This window comes from Macaca fascicularis, chromosome 1 (assembly GCF_037993035.2).
Source record: "Macaca fascicularis isolate 582-1 chromosome 1, T2T-MFA8v1.1".
NCBI lineage: Eukaryota > Metazoa > Chordata > Mammalia > Primates > Cercopithecidae > Macaca > Macaca fascicularis.
The window spans coordinates 148,566,448-148,586,640 of record NC_088375.1 but is presented as its reverse complement, the minus strand read 5'-3'; the positions used below and the strand labels follow the sequence as shown (position 1 = coordinate 148,586,640).

General features: G+C 36.4%; 1 protein-coding gene across 6 annotated transcripts in view; it reads right to left on the bottom strand.

The window, feature by feature from the left end:
- Positions 1-20,193, bottom strand: part of COL24A1 (collagen type XXIV alpha 1 chain) — a 400,532-nt gene that overhangs the window by 345,791 nt on the left and 34,548 nt on the right. For all 6 annotated transcript variants that reach the window (XR_012418180.1, XM_015433402.4, XM_065519318.2 and 3 more), the window contains 3 exons: positions 18,269-18,322; positions 15,572-15,625; positions 1,936-1,989 (listed from right to left, as the gene is read on the bottom strand). Coding sequence is in view for 5 of the 6 variants with exons in the window: in XM_015433402.4 (XP_015288888.3) it covers positions 1,936-1,989; positions 15,572-15,625; positions 18,269-18,322 (162 nt within the window). In the remaining variant the exon portion in view is untranslated. The remainder of the gene's footprint in view (positions 1-1,935; positions 1,990-15,571; positions 15,626-18,268; positions 18,323-20,193) is intronic.

Sequence of the window (20,193 nt, the reverse complement as noted above, 5' to 3'; positions counted from 1 at the left end):
ATGTAAGTACAATTTCTAAAGATCATTTTTAAATTTTACCATTTTAGGAATACCTCTATTAATTTTAAAAGTTGGATTTTACTAAAGCTCTATGGCAACATACTATTAAATTTTATATCTTACTATGTTTCTGTTACAGTTTTAACCACAGTTAGTATACAAGTAACTCAAAAAGTAAAAAAAGACTAACATGCTTCCAAGTCTGAACTCCCATATTGAATCACCCTATATTTTGCTCAGAGAAGCCACAGGGAAAGATAAAACCAAGCATTTGATATAAATATGAATGTTTAATCTAGGGGTTTTACTTGAAATAGTCACCAAAACTGAGTGGGCCTCTAATTTCTAAATTTTAAGTTAAGAAATCAAATGTATTATATTTAGATATTTTTAAATATGGCACTTGTGTTTCTCAAATTGCAGAATTTTGTCCTTGCAATAATTAAGACAGTAATGAAAGTACTATGTTTATACTAATAATCTTCTGACTCAGCGAACTCAGTTCCACCACAATAATAAAATTACCAAAATTTTAGATTTAAAAAATGTTGAGTATGTACTCCCAAAATATGTGTAACTATTGCATAAAAGTAAAAATTTTAAAAACAAAATAAAATAATTTTTTGATGATTTACTATTTCATATAGTATCTGTAGAGTAATTATGTGATTTTTTAAAGTTTATAATTGTTTCTGTAAGCCAATAAAAAGACAGATTTCAAACTTTATGATAGTTTCTGTAAGCCAATAAGATCAGATCAATTTTGGAACCACCAAAATTGTTCAGGGATTTTTAAAGTTTGTGAATGTATACTACATAAACAAACACATCCTATAATTATATTACATTTATAAAGTGCCTGTCTAAACCAAACTTCCCAGATGTCCTCCTAAGACTCCATTTGTATTTATCCTCACTAGAAAACAGTATTCTTCTCCTGATAAAGTTTTTGTAGTTATCTTTGCTTTAAAACTAGTTTTTACTTAAATATGTATATGTTTGTATTGACAGCATTGTGATGAAATGAAAAGCATACTGGATGAGAAGTCTAAAAATTTGGATATATATCAACTCTGCCATTTACTATCCATGTGATAAGTCCGTTAAAATCTATGAATTCTGTTTTCTTAATGGGAAAACAAGATAATGAGTGCTTCTCTCACAGAGAGTTACCCTGGTAATTAAACATCATAAAGTATGTGAAACTATTCTAAAAAGATGTAAATTGGCATTACAATTTATATATTATTGTGTGCATATGTATTAACAGAAAAATCTTTGCAATTAGGACCACATCCTGTTCTAATTTTTTACCCCATCCACTCCCCATTGGCAGATAGTACAGTGGCAGGCCACTGTAGACATTTAATAAAAGTAATGTTGAGGCCGGGCGCGGAGTACAGTGGCAGGCCACTGTAGACATTTAATAAAAGTAATGTTGAGGCCGGGCGCGGTGGCTCAAGCCTGTAATCCCAGCACTTTGGGAGGCCGAGACGGGCGGATCACGAGGTCAGGAGATCGAGACCATCCTGGCTAACACGGTGAAACCCCGTCTCTACTACAAAAAAATACAAAAAAAAAAAAACTAGCCGGGCGCGGTGGCGGGCGTCTGTAGTCCCAGCTACGCGGGAGGCTGAGGCAGGAGAATGGCGTGAACCCGGGAGGCGGAGCTTGCAGTGAGCTGAGATCGGGCCACTGCACTCCAGCCTGGGCGGCAGATCGAGACTCCGTCTCCCAAAAAAAAAAAAAAGTAATGTTAAGACTTAAATCAATAAGTGAAATGGGTGATAAAATTTACATAATTCTTCAAATAGTTCTTCTTTCATTAAAATCCAATAATTCTCATTTTTTTCTTCCTGTCTGATACAGTAAAATCTACATTTTAAAATGCTTGAAATATATTACTATAATTTCATTTCATGGTCAAATAATTACCTTTTCTCCAGGAACAGCTTGACCTGGGGAAAATCCTGGATCTCCTTTGGGGCCCTAAATAAAATAGTTATAAAACAATTGGTAAAGCATAAGTTGCATATAATGTGTCATATATCTTCAGGTATTTATTACCAGATGTTATATACATTATATGGTGTTAAATAAAATAATTTTACATTGAGATAGGCATTGTTTATTTCATTTTTTAATGTATATTTTTCTTAGCCTTATTTTTAAATGATGAGAAGATTCCTAAAAATTCTCTAGACATAGTTGATTTTTTAATCTAATAAATTTAAAGTTATACACTATTGAAACATTTTTCTTGAAGGACCTAGGTAAAGATTTATTATCTTTTCCATTTTTGTGACATATTGAGTTGTTATTCCTATTTTAGTATTGAAAAACTATTACTTTAGTAAAAGAAAACTGCTTATAATAATCCTTAAAATTCTAAGATATCGTTCCAAGTTTAAATGTTTTCCAAAATATTACAATGCACATATATTACTTTTATTATTATGAAAAATAAACCGAAAAAAGATACCTCTAATCCACAAAAGTCTTTTTATTCTGTTATAAAATTAGATGCTTTTCATAGTCTGAGGATCTTTATCTTTTACATTTCAAGAAAATATGACATTAGGTTTCAGCTAAAGTTTTTTGGTACAATATTAAAATATTTTTATGATGCACAGTAGCAAAGTAACTCTTTTTCAAACTGTTTGTCACATCTCAAAATATAGGGGCCACAATGGAGATTCTTTAAAATTCAAATTCTGATTTCATTACCATTCTCAACTAAGAATAAATAGTTCTCCTTTCCTAGATACTTCTAAATGCTATTTTCACTGGGAAATAGTCATGTCTTTTTACATATGGGATGCTTTTAAATGACACTTAAGCTGACTGATGAAAGATGGAATACCAAAAGAAAAGTCCTGCGTGTCCCCCAGTAAGTACTTGCATTTTACAAATTAGAAATGAACCCTCACTGGCAAAAAGTCCTATATTCTATAGTCAAAGAAAAATTCTATATGGTGTAAGGAAAGGGGGTCCAGTTTTAGTGTTCTGCATATGGCTAGCCAGTTATCCCAGCACCATTTATTGAATAGGGAATCCTTTCCCCATTGCTCGTTTTTGTCAGGTTTTTCGAAGATCAAATAGTTGTAGGTGTGCAGTTCTTATTTCTGGGTTCTCTATTTTATTCCATTGGTTTATGTGTCTATGGATTAAAAACTTAAATGTAAAACCCAAAACTATAAAAACCATAGAAGACAACCTAGGCAACATGATTTAGTACAGGCACAGGCAACGATTTCATAATGAAGACACAAAAAGCAATTGCAAAAATAACAAAAATTGACAAATGAGATCTAATTAAACCAAAGAGCTTCTCTGAACATAAAAAGAAACTATCAACAGTGTAAACACAACCTACAGAATGGGAGAACATTTCTGCAAACTATGCATCCAACAAAGGTGAAATATCCAGCATGTATAGGAACTTAAACAAATTTGCAAGAAAAAACCAAACAACCTCATTAAAAAGTGCACGACGGATATGAAAAGAAACTTTTCAAAAGAGGACATACATGCAGCCAACAAGCATATGAAAAAAATCTCAACATTACTGATCATTAGAGAAATGCAATTCAAAACCACAATGAGATGCCATCTCACACCAGACAGAATGGCTATTTTGAAAAAGTCAAAAAATAACAGATGCTGATGAGGTTGTGGAGAAAAAGAAATGCTTATACACTATTGATGGGACTTTAAATCAGTTCAACCATTGTGGAAGACAGTGTGGTGATTCCTCAAAGACCTAGAGACAGAAATACCATTCGATGCAGCAATCCCATTACTGGGTATGTACCCAAAGGAATAGAAATCATTCTGTTATAAAGACAAATGCATGCATATGTTCATTGCAGCACTATGCACAATAGAAATGACATGAAATCAACCTAAATGCCCATCAGTGATAGACTGGATAAAGAAAATGTGGTGCTGTACATACACCATGGAATACTATGCAGCCATAAAAAAGAATGAGATCATGTCCTTTATAGGGACATGGATGGAGCTAGAAATCATTATCTTTAGCATACGCACACAGGAACAGAAAACCAAATACCACATGTTCTCACTTGTAAGTGAGAGCTAAATGATGAGAACACATGGACATATAGAGGGGAACAACAGACACAGGGGCCTACTTGAAGGTGGGAGGAGGGAGAGGATCAGGAAAAATAACTAATGGGAACTAGGCTCAATACCTGGGTGATGAAATAGTCTGAACAAGAAACCCCTAATGACACAATGTTACCTATGTAACAAACTTACACATGTACCCCTGAACTTAAAAAAAATTTTGTTTTCTTTAAGGAAAGTTTGTCTTCTAGGTTGACCTCTTCTTTATTGTAGCCATCACTGCTCATTCCACTACTAAGGCTACAATTTTAGGTCACTGGTTATAAGGTTATGAAACCTAAGAAATGGCTTTGGTGATATTTTAATATTTAAAAACTTAAGTCATCATCCAAAAAGGTAATATACTTAGAATTTATAAGAGAAATTAGAGCTTATCTAGTAAAACATATTTTGTAGATAAAAGAAGCAATAAAGCCCAGAAAAGTTAATTGACTTGCTAAGGATTACTTAGGAAAATATTTGCAAACAAGGTCCATTTTCTTTCTTGTATCACAATGCCTATTAAAAATCTTATCTATTGGTTTTAATATATTTTAATCTTTTATTATAAAAGCTAACTAGTTGATTCAAGGCAATAATTTACAAAAAATTTTAAAATAAGAAATGATAGCCCTTGAAAAGTTTAAATATAACAAAACCCTTTGTGACCAATGTTTTTATTATAAATATCATGTTAAAAATTCTTATGTTTAGATCCTACTTGAATTTTCTATCATCTGTCAGTGTGGCAGGAAAATGGCGTGAACCCATTGTTTACAATACAACAATAAGATTGAGAAAGAAAAAGTGAAGTAGGATAGAGGTAGGGACAAAAATGTCTGTGTAGAGTAGGTCCAGGAGAGAATGAAAGGAGAGGAAGTCTCCTAGCTAACAGAAACAACTTAGGAGTTTCACTCTAAAAGGGAGCAGCATAAGGAGCAGAAAGGAGACATAAAAAGAAATGGGGAGTGTGGAGCTTTTATGCTCTATCCTGCCATACCACCTTCCCAGGAAATCAATGTGTTCACCCACAGAAGCTCTTCAAATCTTGTTCAAGAGTTTTTATAACCCAGTTTCCAGTCCCTCTCTCCCCTCCCTGGCAAAAGGGGTAGGGGAAAGTAGGGCTGAAAGTTCCCATTCTCTAATCATTTGTGTGTCTTTGTGGTGACCAGACCCCAATGCTGAAAGCTATTTAGGGATCCCAGCCTGTGTCATCTTATTAGAATAAAGTCTGGTGTGGTCAGAAGGGGCTTGCTATGACTAACAAACGACACCCCTATCCCTCAGAAAATTTCAAGTTTAGGAGCTCTATGCCAGGAACTAGGGACAAAAACCATATATATATATATATATAAAATACCACATCATTATTTTTTTAAATCCCCAATTATTTGCCTTATGTCTCTTTCATTAGGCTGTTTGTGAGTTGTATCCTTACAATAAACTGGTAAAAGTAAGTAAAGTGTTTTCCTGAGTTCTGTAAACCGTTCTAGTAAAATATTGAATCTGAGAGGATGGGTCATGGGAACCCCTTAGCTTGTAGTTTGCCCAAGCAGAAGTGTGTCTCGTGGTCTGGGCATCTCATTTTTGGCTGGCATGTGAGGTGTGGGAAGTCTTGTGGGACTCAGTCTTAAAAACTGTGGAGACTCATGCTAACTCTGGTAAGCTGTTGTCAGAACTGAATTGAATTGTTGGATACCCAACTGATGTCAGAGGATATGAGGATCTTACAGATACAATCACCTAGCATCATCAAAAGATGATGAATGACTTTTCTGAAGTTATGTATCAGCTTAAGGAGCTTTGGGTACAAGACTATGGGGTTTTCTAGGTATAGAATCATATTGTCTGCAAACAAGGATAGTTTGACTCACTCTCTTCCTATTTGGGTGTCCTTTGTTTCTTTCTCTTGCTTGATTGCTCTGGCCAGGACTTCCAATACTATGTCGAATAGAAGTGGTGAGAGAGGCATCCTTGTCTTATGCTGGTTTTCAGGGTAATGCTTCCAGCTTCTGCCCATCCAGCATAATGTTAGCTGTGCATTTGTCATAGATGATTCTTATTATTTTGAGGTATATTTCTTCAATGCCAGGTTTATTGAGAGTTTTTAACATGAAGGGGTGTTGAATTTTATTAAAAGCGTTTTCTGCATCTATTGAGATAATCATGTGGTTTTTGTCTTTAGTTCTGTTTATGCGATGAATCACATATTGCTTTGCATATGTTGAAATAACCTTGCATGGCAAAGATAAAGTCTGCTTGATCATAGTGGATAAGCTTTCCAATGTGCTGCTGGATTCAGTTTGCAAGCATTTTGTTGAGAATTTTTGCATCAATGTTCATCAAGGATGTTGGCATACAGTTTTCTTTTCTTCTTGTACCTCTGCCAGGTTTTGGTTTATGATGCTGGCCTCATTTAATGAGTTAGAAAGGAGTCTCTCCTCTTCAATTTTTTGGAATAGTTTCGGTAGGAATGGTACCAGCTTTTTTTTTTTTTTTTTTTTTTTTGTACATCTAGTAGAATTTGACTATGAATCTATCTGGTCCTGGGCTTTTTTTTTGTTTGGTAGGCTATTTATTACTGATTCAATTTTGGTGCTCATTTTTGGTCTGTTCAGGAATGCAATTTCTTCTGTGTTCATTCTTGGGAAGGTGTGTGTGTGTCCAGGAACTTACCATTTCTTCTAAATGTTCTAGTTTTTGTGCATAGAGGTGTTTATAATATTCTCTGATGGTTACTTGTATTCTGTGGGGTCAGTGGTAATATCCCCTTTGTTTTTTCTAATTGTGTTTATTTGAATCTTTTCTCTTTTATTAGTCTAGCTAGCAGTCTATCTATTTTACTAATTTTTTCAAAAAACTAGTTCCAGGATTTGTTGATCTTTGAATGATTTTGCATGTCTCAATCTCCTTCAGTTCAGCTCTGATTTTGGTTATTTCTTGTCTTCTGCTAACTTTGAGGTTAGTTTTCTTTTTTTTTTTTTTTTTTTGAGACGGAGTCTCGCTCTGTCACCCAGGCTGGAGTGCAGTGGCCGGATCTCAGCTCACTGCAAGCTCCGCCTCCCGGGTTTACGCCATTCTCCTGCCTCAGCCTCCCGAATAGCTGGGACTACAGGCGCCCGCCACCTCGCCCGGCTAGTTTTTTGTATTTTTTTTAGTAGAGACGGGGTTTCACCGTGTTAGCCAGGATGGTCTCGATCTCCTGACCTCGTGATCCGCCCACCTCGGCCTCCCAGAGTGCTGGGATTACAGGCTTGAGCCACCGCACCCGGCCTTTGAGGTTAGTTTTCTATTGGTTATCTTTTAGTTGTGATATTAGGTTGTTAAATTGAGATATTTCTTTTTGATATGGGTGTTTAACGCAACAAATTTCCCCTTAATACTGCCTTAGCTGTGTCCTAGAGATTCTCATATTTGTATCTTCATTCTTATTAGTTTCAAAGAACTTCTTGACTGCTGCCTTAATTTCATTATTTACCCAAAAGCTGTGCAGGAGCAGGTTATTTAATTTCAATGCAATTGTATGGTTTTGAGCAATTTTCTTAGCCTTGATTGCTAATTTTATTTTGCTGTAGTCCAAGAGAGTGTTTGGTATGAATTAAATTATTTTGCATTTGCTGAGGATTGTTTTATGTCCAACTGTGTGGTCGATGTTAGAGTATGTGCCATGTGGTGATGAGAAGAATGTATATTCTGTTGTTTTGGGTGGTGAGTTCTGTAGATGTCTATCAGGTCCATTTGATCCAGTACTGAGTTCAGGTCCTGAATATCTTTGTTAATTTTCTGCCTCAATGATGTGTCTAATACTGTCAGTGGGGTGTTAAAGTCTCCCACTATTATTGCATGGGGATCTAAGTCTTTTCAAAGGTCTCTGAGAACTTGCTTTATGAATCTGGTTGCTCCTGTGTTGGATGCATATATATTTAGAATAGTTAGGTCTTCTTGTTGAATTGAACCTTTTACCTTTATATAATGCCCTTCTTTGTCTTTCTTTGATATTTGTTGGCTTAAATTCTGTTTTGTCCAAAATTAGGATTGCAACTCATGCTTTTTTCTGTTTTCCATTTGCTTGGTAGATTTTTCTTTATCTCTTTATTTTGAGCCTATGTGTACTACTGCTTATAAGATGAGTCTCTTAAAGACAGCTTACCATTGAGTCTTTGCTCTTTAGCCTGCCACTCTGTTCCTTTTCATTGAGACATTTAGCCTGTTTACATTCAAGATTAGTGTTGATATATGTGGATTTCATACTGTCTTCATGATGTTAGCTGGTTTTTATGCAGAGTTGTTTGTGTGGTGGTTTTAAAGTGTCACTGGTCTGTGTACATAGCATGTTTTTGTAGTGGCTGGTAATGGTCCTTCCTTTCCATATTTAGTGTTTCCTTTAGGAGCTCTTGTAAGGCAGGTCTGATAGTAATTAACTCCCTCAGCATTTGCTTGTCTGAAAAGGATATTATTTCTCCTTTGCTTACAAAGCTTAGTTTGACTGGATATGAAATTCTTGGTTGGAATTTCTTTCCTTTAAGAATGTCGAACATTGGCCCCCAGTCTCTTCTGGCATGTATGGTTTCTGCTGAAAGGTCTGCTGTTAGGCTGATAGGCTTCCCTTTCTGGGTGACCTGACCTTTCTCTCTAGCTGCTTTTAACATTTTCCTTTCATTTCAACCTTGGAGAATCTGATGATTATGTATCTGGGGGATGATCTTCTTGTGAAGTATCATACTGGGGTTCTCTGTATTTCCTAAATTTGAATGTTGGCCTCTCTAGCAAGGTTAGGGAAGTTCTCATGGATGATATCCTGAAATATGTTTTTCAGGTTGTTTCCATTCTCCCCATCTCTTTCAGCAACACCAGTGAGTCATAGATTTTGTCTCTTTACATAATCCCATATTTTTCAGGGGTTTTGTTCATTCCTTTTCATTATTTTTTCTCATCCTTGTCTGACTGTCTTATTTCAGAAAGCCAGTCTTCAAGCTCTGAGATCTTTCTTCGGCTTGGTCTGTTTTAACACATGTGATTGCATTATGAAATTCTTATATTTTTTTTCAGCTCTATCAGATCAGTTACATTCTTTTCTATACTGGCTATTTTACCTGTCAACTCCTGTATCATTTCATTGTGATTCTTAGCTTCCTTAGGTTGGGTTTCAGCTTACTGCTGCATCTCAATGATCTTTGTTCCTGTTCATATTCTGAATTCTATTTCTGTCATTTCAGCCATCTCAGCCCAGTTCAGAACCCTTGCTGCAGGGTTAGTACAGTCATTTGGAGGAAAGAAGGCACTCTGGCTTTTTATGTTGTCAGAGTTCTTGTACTGGTTCTTTCTCATCTTTGTGGGCTGATGTTACTTCAGTCTTTGAAACTGCTGTCCTTTGAATGGTTTATTTTTCTTTTATCCTATTTGAAGCACTTGAGGGTTTTATTGTGGTATAAGGCTGGCTCAGTCAACTGGCCTCATCTCTGGATGATTTTAAGGGGCCAAGACTCAACTCACAGCTCCTGGACTACATGCTCTAACTCTGAGGGACTGATATTGGACCTTGACTTTGTTCTCTGGCTCTTCAAGGTTTGGAACCCACTGCAATGTAGGGAGCTAAGTTCCTGGACCATTGGTCACAGCACTCCAATGGGTAGTGCCAGCCAAAGTGTTTCATAGGGTGGTAGCAGCAAGATCTGTCCTTGTTTGCACATGCCAGCAGCAGTGGCAGTGTGGCAGGATGCTGGCGGGTGCTGAGGGACCAGCCTCCATGCAGGTATATACAGCAGTGGCAGAGGTAGCATGACTCAGGAAGGTGGGGGTCACACTGGTGGACTGGTGGTGGTGTTAGCACAGGGGCGAGGCACTGGCAGATGCAGGACTGTGTGTGCCCTCTGTGCGTGTTTACACAGGTGGAGGTGGCTGCTCAGAGTGGGAGAGGGCCCACTTTTCTTTGTGCCTAGTTTCACTCCAGTGGCAGTGTTGGCACAGGGTTGGGGTGCTGGCAGGGACGGGGCTGGAAGACTCTATGCCTGCCGGGGCTCCGACTGCAATGGCGGTTTGGCAGAGGGAGGGGAGGTGGAGTGCACACACGCCAGCAACAGTGCCATGGCAGGGTTCACATGCAAAACTGGTGAAACAGGGAAGGCAAGATCTGCCTGCACACACATGCATTGGCAAAGCAATACAGGGAGTGGCCGTGGAGCCTGGGGATGCTGCAGTGGGGGAAGCAACAGGTCGGCTGTTGCATGTCCAGAGGGCCGCTCTGCTGGTCAGGCACAGTCCAACAGTGCAGGAGTTATGATGCAGGCCCCCAGGGCCCCAGCCTGGCTGTATCTGTTTGCAGTGCAGCACTGGGTGCCCTAGGAAAGGCCAGCAGATCAAGGAAAGCTCAGATCAGACCGGCTCCATCTGATAGGGAAGACCACCCTGCAGAGTTTACAGCTGGGCTAAAGTTCCCCCAGGGGAACAGTTCCCCTAGGGCTAAAGTCTCCTATGGGAGCAAGTGGAGCTTAGGGGGACTGGCATTCCTGGCCATGCTCCACTACAGATGCTCCTGCACCAAACCCTCTGGGCTCCACACTTGCTGAAGTGCTGCCTCTACCATTTATCTAAGCAGCTCTCCCTGCCAATCAAGTGGCTGTGGTGGTTGATGGGTCTCCTCCTGCTGGGATTCCAGAGGCCCATGGTGAAAGCAGGTTGCTCCTTGCCAGTTCAACTCACCTGTTCCCCAGGAGCTGGGGTCCATGAATGAGTCCTGATGGGAAGTAGCCCTGTGCAGGATTCCCAGCTTCCTCCCTCTTCCACCCAGCTTCTGCGTCTTCCCTCTGTCCACTCTCCATGCCCTTTCTCTACAGATCTGTTAGGAGTGTGCCAGTCATCCCAGTCTTCAGTGGCAGCTGTTCCACCTGGCTGTATCTAGTCAGTCATCTTGCCCAGCTCCCATATCATTCTTTACATTTTCATAATGTTGGACTGACTATTTTTTATGGCAATCTGACCCACTAAAAATTCTTATTGTGGGTAAGCATCTGTACTTAAGATATTTATTTAATTCATATGGAAGGAAAAATCGTACTTCTAGTTAAGATAAATACATGATGAAGACATAGGAAAAGACAGTCTTAACCAGGGATAGAACATAGCACCAAGATACTACTCTTTGGTGTTCAATACTTATATATATATATACTAATATATTAAATATTATTAATGAAACATTGTTACTGTGGGTTATTAAGGCTAGATGTTTTCATTTAACTGGATTAAATTTGAAAGAACTATTGGCCCTGACTAAATTAATACAGGACGTGAATGTTTGTAGGAAGGTTTTAGGCTTCCTCCAAGAAGCATTTTTTGGAAAAGAACTATCTTGACCACAGATTGCCTGGACTGGAATTGTAAGCACATGGTAGGCTGAAGATACAGACTCTACATGCATTCATTACTCATGTTCAAAGATCTATAGCATAATTTTCCATATTTAATTAATAGCAATGAACATTTCCATCACCCTGCAAATAAATAGAAATATAGTTCATTTAATAGATAAATATGATAAACTATATACCCAGGTGGCATTTGATAACAAGAAAAAAGCCATTTTCTCTGGCAAACAGGAAATGGAATTTACTTTCTTATTTTTTTTTAAGAAGAACATTATTTCTACCATCAGTCTCCTGATTTCAGCCAATGATTTCAGTTAATGATCCCCGTAGTCTTTCTCTATTTTAAATCATATTAGTTTTAGATGCTGAGAAAAATTGCTGCATATCCACTAAATTTGTGTATGGCACTTTATATTTCTATTATTTAGCAATTTAACAATACAATCCTCAGGGATTAGGAATCAGTTTCACTCCTCATAGAATATCTATATTACTATCATTATCTACAGGATAACCTAAAACCTTTGAATATAACTACTTTGTTACTATTACTAAATAAATTCATAAAGTCTTTAAGTTAGTTAACCCCACCACTATCCTGCCTTCTTAAGGTGGTGTTTTATAAAAGAATTCCTCATTGTGTTGGGAGAGACAACCTTGCGTAAAGAAAAGACCAAGACATTTCCAATTTTGTCTCCCCCTCTACCACTTACAAACAGTGTTACCTTGGGTAAGTGCTTACTGCTCTCAAGTGTTTTCTTCAGTGCAAACCAGAAGGTAATAAAGCCTGCTCTCATAGTACTTATGATTGGGATAAAACTAAAGAGATGTCATACATAAAGTAAGTGGCAGATATTGGATTAGAGGATTATAAAGTATAAAGCTTGAATGTTCTATTAATTCTGATTACTCTAAAAATGCATGTTAAGTACCTAAGAAAATCGTTTTCACAAAATCAAATACTACAAGATTTATATGATACATTTGTGACACAATGGTAATTTTTAATACCTGTCACAAATCTACTGTCCTCCACAAATATATGCAGTTAAATCATGATCAGTTTTGCCTAGTTTGGACACAGTTATCAAATCCTCAAATTAAATGTTAATTAAAGACTATTGTTCAGGTTTATATGAGTAAATTCCCAATAGGCCTAAGTTTTTGCAAAATAAATGTAGGTTTTTAAATCCCTAATATGCGGGTTCATGAAATACCTTATTGGTATAGTTATAGTCAAAATTAAGTCCATCCTACTAAATATAATATTAAAGAAGACTCTTGAGATTACATTTTCTTCTCTCCTAGGTCATCTCACAGACATATATTAATACTAAACACTATTTAAAAATACTGTTTTTAATATTTTTAAAATTTATTTTGATACATATTCTCCAGGTACATGTGATAAATAATTTGATATACTCTTATAATCAAATCAAGGTAACTGGGATCTCTATTACAATGTGTTTAATCTTGGAACAGAGATAATTTTACTTTGATACAAAGTTCTTCATTTTCTCAAATATTTTTTCTAAATATTTATATACATTTTAAGAAGCCAATGAAATAAAATACTTTCCACCATCTCTACGTTATCTCTCCTCACTCTATTTTCAACATTTTTTGTTTGTATTTGCTTCTATTCTGAAACAGCAACAGTGCTTATTAAGAAAGGACTCTCAGGCTGGTCGCGGTGGCTCACGCTGGCACTCCTCAGGCGGATCACCTGAGGTCGGGAAGTTGAGACCAGCCTGACCAAAATGGAGAAACCCCATCTCTACTAAAAAAAAAGATTAAAAAAAAGAAAATTAGCCAGGCATGGTGGCACACGCCTGTAACCCCAGCTACTCAGAAGCTCAGAAGGCTGTGGCAGGAGAATCGCTTGAACCCCAGAGGCGGTGGTTGCAGTGAGCCGAGATCGCACCATTGCACTCTAGCCTGGGCAATAAGAGCAAAACTCCGTCTCAAAAAAAGAAAAAAAAAAAAATGGATTCTCTAAAGGGAGTAAACTGGTACTTGCCACTGCAGATTGAGAGATAAATTACAAGAGTGCCTAACTGTTCGCTACTGGCTGAAGTATTAGGTTGGTGCAAAAGTAATTGTGGTTTCTGTCTTTTTAATGTGCAAAACCCGGAATTACTTTAGCACCAACCTAGAAGGGGGAGAAGAATAAAAGACATGAGGAAATTCCCCTCTCCTTTTTTCTGTCTCCCTGGATCTTGTGGAGAGGAGGCAATTAGCAGGAATATAAACCCAGTATAACTTCGGCCCTGTGGAGAAATATAATCTGAGCCCTTACAGCTACTTTAACCTTACTAGACTAATTATAAAGTCCCCAAATAAAGCTCGAAGGGCTATGAAACCACAAACTCAAAAACAAATTCCTAATTTCTTTAGAAACCATCTATCTTCTTCCCTATTACTCATCCAGACTTGATTTTAAAGATTGGTTTTTCCTCTCTGAGGCACTTTTATTGAACTCAAAACAATTTTCAACACAGGTGAGAAATTTTAGAAAATTTAGATTTGAGTTATCCTTGTTATATGCTATTATTACCTATTAATAATAATGATACTACTTATGGCATCATAGCACCATGTTAAGAGCTTTACTCACATTAATGTATTTAGCCATCACTATAGCACTATGACCAGGTAGCATGATTCTCCCTATTTTACAGAAAAGGAGAGAAGCTTGATGAGCCTAAGCAAGCAATTTGCTTTTAGCCATTCAAATTGAAAGTGCTAAGACTTGCACCCACATCTGTCAGACTCCAAAACTTATGTTCTTAACCCCAATCTATATGATTTCATGTTTACTTCTGAATGCGATCACTGATAAGCAGAGGGGTGAGATCCTCAAAGATTCATGAAGTTACTGGCAACCAAGATCCTAATACTTATCTAATCTGTTCCCCAACCTCTGTCATCACTCATATGCACACTTTTTTTCTTTTTTCCTCTTCTTAATGCAATAGACTGAATGTTTTTCCCTTCAAAATTTATACATTGAAACCTAATCCTCAACGTAATGATAGGTGGAGCTCGTATGAGTGGGATTAATGCCCTTATAAAAGAGACCCCAGAGATGTAGTTAGTTCCTTCCATTGTGTGGTGACACATTGAGAAGGCTCTGCCTATGAACCAAAAAGCAAGCCCTCAGTAGATACTAAATCTTCTGGTGCTCTAATCTTGGACTTCCGAGACTCCAGAACTGTGTGAACTGTGAGAAATAAATTTCTGTTGCTTATAAACTACTCAGTTTATGGCATTTTGTTATAGCAGCCTGAAAAACTAAGAATATGTATATATTGGGAATGGGAATACTTTATTTTATATATTTTAAGGGAATGGGAATATTTTATTTTATATATATTTATTTAATATATTATATATAATGGAAATGGGAATCTTTCCTTTTAATGAGGAAGCATGGGGATGGATATATCATTAAATATTTTATATTTATATTTAGTGATATCTCCATTCCCATACTTTCTCACAAGGTAACCTGTGTTCCTGTATTCTTCCATACATTTTTCTATGTTCTTACTACTATTTATCACACAATCATCTATCATATGACTATTGTACAACTATGTACACTCATACATATAGATTTTCAGGTTAGATGTTTTCATAAACATTTGATCATTCTTTAAACATCCTCGGGTTTTTTTCAGGTAAAAATAATTAGGGAAGTGTGGAGCAGGTAAATAATATTTTATTTCCTTGGTGTTTATTTACAAATTAAAATGACCCTTGAGTAAGGTAAATTACTCAAATCATAATCTTATATTTCAGAGGTTTCCATACATTGCCATCATATTTTTGACAATAATGATTTTGGAATACTAAGCAGGCCTATACCTGACTTTACTACTAAGAATATAAATCCAAGTATGGTGGGCTTTCAGAGGAACCTAGCTCTCTGCCAGGCTAAGACAATCATGTTGAAGAATCATGCTCTGGAGATGATAGAGATCCTTGATGTATCAAGACTGGCCTTAAATGTTAGGGATCTTCTTTTTAATGTCAGGAAAATCATGTGATACTCATTAGTAGTCACTTACCTTTGGACCAGGTAATCCAGGTAACCCAGGATTTCCATGTGGCCCTGGTATGCCCTGCAAGTAGTGAAAAAAGTCATCATTCTTGGAACATATTGGAAGGGAACAATGTACAATTGCTTACTTTCCTGTCAACATGTGTTATCCCTTTCTACATTTGAGTTTTTGCTTATGTTATTATATATGCCTTAAAGACCTATTTCCTTTAGTTTATCCCCTATACCTACCCAAATTATTCTTCAGATGTCAACTCATTTTTAAATCCTAGTCACAAGAACATGAAGCAATATCTTTTTCCTACTAACTTCTATAGAAATTTCTTCATGTAAAATTCATTTGCCAAGTAATTGTATATTGCCTCGGGACATTTCTTATACTGTTCTAATCTGTTGCTTAAATACTTTATTGCTGTTCTAACTACCTTATGACATGTTCTATTTAGCCCCAGGATTATAAATTCTTTGAAAAGAGACTCTTAAAAATATTACTAGTGTAGTACTTAACACATTGAATGGCTACACTCGATTAATATTTAGCAATTTGATTTTGCATCACTGATAAATTATATAATCTGAATTCAAAACTTGATTCCATTTCTGAGTACCTACTATATGCTACGAACTGTTAATGTTTTGTGCCTCTCATTACTAATCCTTATAACAATCCTGCAAGGTTATTATTTTTACTCCCATTTAAAAATCAGCTCATACAACCAGTAAGTAGAGGAACAGGTCACCCTCTCCAAGAAAGGCTTCCATGTCTCCAGGCTCCCTATACTTACTTCAATTTTGCACCCTACTTCTGTGCTCTTCAGTCATACCTCCCTCTTAACACATAACATATAGTTAATAATTATTTGTCTCTTCAATTCTGAATTAATAGAGCAGAATGCTTCAGAAAGGCAGAGATGTCAGCAATGCAAATATTGAAAATATGACTAGCAGGATGAAAACTAAAGAAAAAAGATTAAATTTTGGCTGGGTGTGGTGGCTCACATCTGTAATTCTAGCACTTTGAGAGGCCAAGGTGGGAGCATTACTTGAGCTCAGGAGAGACCAGCCAGGGCAACACAACAAGACTTCATCACTACCAAAAATCAAAAAAGTTTGCCAGGCATAGTGGCCCGCACCTGTAGTCCCAGCTACTCAGAAATCTGAGGTGAGAAGATGGCTTGAGCCCTGGAGATCAAGGCTGCAGTGAGCTATGATACCCATCACTGCGCTCCAGCCTGGGTGACAGAGTGAGACCCTGTCTCACAAAAATAAATAAATAAATAAATGGTTAGATGTTATGACTTATGTTATTGGTAGCCTTCAAAAAGTACATTTTAATAAAGTATATGTAAAACATTTACGGGGATTAATGAATAAGTTGCTGATTGAAAAGTAAGGACAATGGATATAAATTATTATTTCACAAAGCTCAGTAAACAGTGAGCCAAAACAATAGCTTTAGGAAAAATTAATATCAATGAAAGTTTGGGATTTATAAAAGAGGGTTAACTAGTTGGTTGTTGCCAAATATAAAATTTACAGAGAGAAAACATGTGAAGCTGCAAATTTTAAGTTAGATAAGGTGAAATTAGGAACGCAAGTAAAATAATTTGCCTTGAGAAAAACACTCTTTCTTCCTTAAGGGAATGAGAATTGGACAAATAAATGGAAGATAAGTAAATTATGGAAGGAAACTGCTGTATTATGAGAACAGATGGAGATTCTGAACCTGAAGTTCATGCTGTTGAGAGAACAACCTTAGCAGTGGATAGGGAATAGAATTAGTATGAAAATGGGCCCAGTTTCTCAGAGAAGTAGGATCCAAATTCTCACAGAGAGGTAGGAGGATGGGAATGGTTCATGGGCTAGAGGAGAATGAGCAAGATTTAGGAATGGCTACGTGAGAAATGTGATAGGTCATCAACTACAGAGAATTTGTTTTAATGCAAAACAGCTAGAGCCCAGTGAGAATTTATCTTAGGCCTCAAATGGACAAGAGTTTGATGTGACTATGGACAACTTAAGGTAATATTTTAGAGTAATTTTTTGTTTATAGTCTTTGTATGTTAAATAAAAATCAGAATAAAAACAAAGTGGATTATATAAAAGGTATTTGCATTTGTCATACAATTCTTTTTCTAACTTATTGAACAAAGGCGTTTTGTAGTAAAATATCCACACTTTTTGTAGGTTTGAAAGAAACTAATTTTAACACAGCAATAAGTCTTTTGTTGGGCCTGTGTAATGTGAAAAACTACTGCTGATCTTTAATGCAGCTTTTTCCCTCAGGGCAGTTATTTTCTAGTCAATAGCTTCAGAATTTTCCACTATGTAATCCAGGAATGTACTGTTTTAAGGCAGCCCACTCCTCTTCATTTCCCCAAACAAATGAACCTCACCTTAGACTACTGCGGTCACTTTATAAGTAAGAATAATGTTACAAGTAGTACCAGAACAACCACTAATTTACAAATTTGATCATCTTTGTTGGACACGTTCACAGAGAATGCTTTGGCTGTGTGTTTACACTCAAAATAAACTAGGCTACATGTGTTCTTAAACTTCTCTTGAATTGGCTAAGGTAGGACTAAGTTTGAAGATCCAGGCAGGTTTCCAAAGGAAGTACATACTGTACAATACTAGAAAAAAACATATTAGAAAGTTAAAAATTCTCACTGCCAGCAGGAAATGTAGCCCATCTACTTACCCGTGGACCTCTCTTCCCTGACGGACCTGGGATACCTGCTGGACCAGGTGGACCCTTGGAAAACAAATGCCAAGACATTAGGCATGATAGTAGATGCATTTTTTTTTTCTTACAGGTCTTAATAAGATTTCCACCCAAAGACAACTCTTTCTCAGTTCCCAGTTCCCAGCTGATGATGATTTTTAAGTAACATAAACCCCCTTACCCTAATCGGCAGGGGTGAGTTGAAACTCAAGTGTCCTCTTTAATCGGGTCAGAAATGGCAGCAGGAAGTCTATGACTTATGGTTACAGCCACGGTATCTGGTTTTTAAAGGGACCACAACTAGTAGTTTTGTGGGTAATTTTTTACCTAAATTTACTTTCACTGCGGAAGGAGGAATTCAATTTAGGGTTTGGAGACCAGCAACTACAAGGTTTTTTCAAACACAATTGAAGATTTGCTTTGAAAAATGAAAGCACTGGCCATTTTATGTTCTTTTAAAAGAATTATACCAAGGATCTGTGTAACGTGTTAAACTGTTATAATGAAATTCTTCTTGTATATCCATTAATAAATCTGACTTATACCAATTGCAGCACACCAGGAAGTCACTAATAGAGTTAAATGATTTATAAAACAAACTAAGAAAGCAAAAACTGATCAATTGTTAAAGTGTTCTGAGTTATTTAAATGTTAATTTTTAAATATATCAAATAAAAAATAGGACACTACTTATTTACTTCTCCATATAATGTTTTATGTTGTCTTCTTTACTTACTTTAACAATCAACTGTGGAAGAATAAATGCTCATTTGTGATATGGTTGAATACATATTCATTCATTCATCTGTTCATTCATTCAATTGTTACTGAGCACTCTGAGATATGGCATTGTTCTTGGTGTCTATAGAGCATACACATACTCCATTCAACAAATATTCATTCATTATTGCAGTAAAAATAGTACACACTGCCAAATTCGACATATCAGGGTTAAAATACTAGCCTCACTAGTAACAAGGACTGTGACCTAATGTGCTTTATTTTTCTTCATTGTAAAATGTTTATATATCTATGCTGATTGCACATAAAATAAAGAGATGAATCCAGGTTAAATCATATGTACTTGCCAATACATGACAGTTTTTTAACCTACAATTTCATAATTTCATACAGTTTAAACTGCAGCATGGCCAGGTACACCTAAAATGTACACTGAGTTTCAAAGGAGGAGAGGGAAAATGGAATGATGGGAAAGGATCATTCCAATTCAAAAACACAGAGGGAAATGAGTAAATTATGTTGAAAAAAATAACAGTTATTTTACATATTTCTCATCTCACTTTTTTGATATTAACTACTCCTTGAAACTTTGTCTTTTATTAGAGTCATTTGCAGTTTTCTGATATTCATTATATATTTCAGACTGTCCATGTTTTTCCTTTAGTTGTATTTTTTCTTCTCTTACCCCCTAAATTTATAAAACTTTTCATGTATTTCCTAATACTGAGAGATAAATGCTATTTCTATTCAGCCCCTAACTGAGGGCATTCTCCTTCCTCAGCTGTTCAAATATTTTAGCAGCCATTATCATACCACTAGCTTCCATCAAATCTTGATTTTCACTCATTATCAAGAAAAATTGACTTTCTTTTCAAGTTAATTCTGGTCCTGTTGTTATAATCAAAAAGTTAGCAGCTATTGATTTGAATTTAATTTCCCAAAATATAAGAGCCAGTAGGAGAAATTGCAACTAAAATGAAAAATAAAATGGAAAGTTTTCTTTAAAAATGTCTAGTTTGGTTTAGTGCCCTGTCTCACTATTTGTGACAAAAGAAAACACTATTCCATTCACATCAGAAAGGCAGTTTGCTATGGCTTGCATTTGTGTCTCCCCAAAATTCATGTGTTGAAATCCTAAACAAAGTGATGGTAGTAGGAGA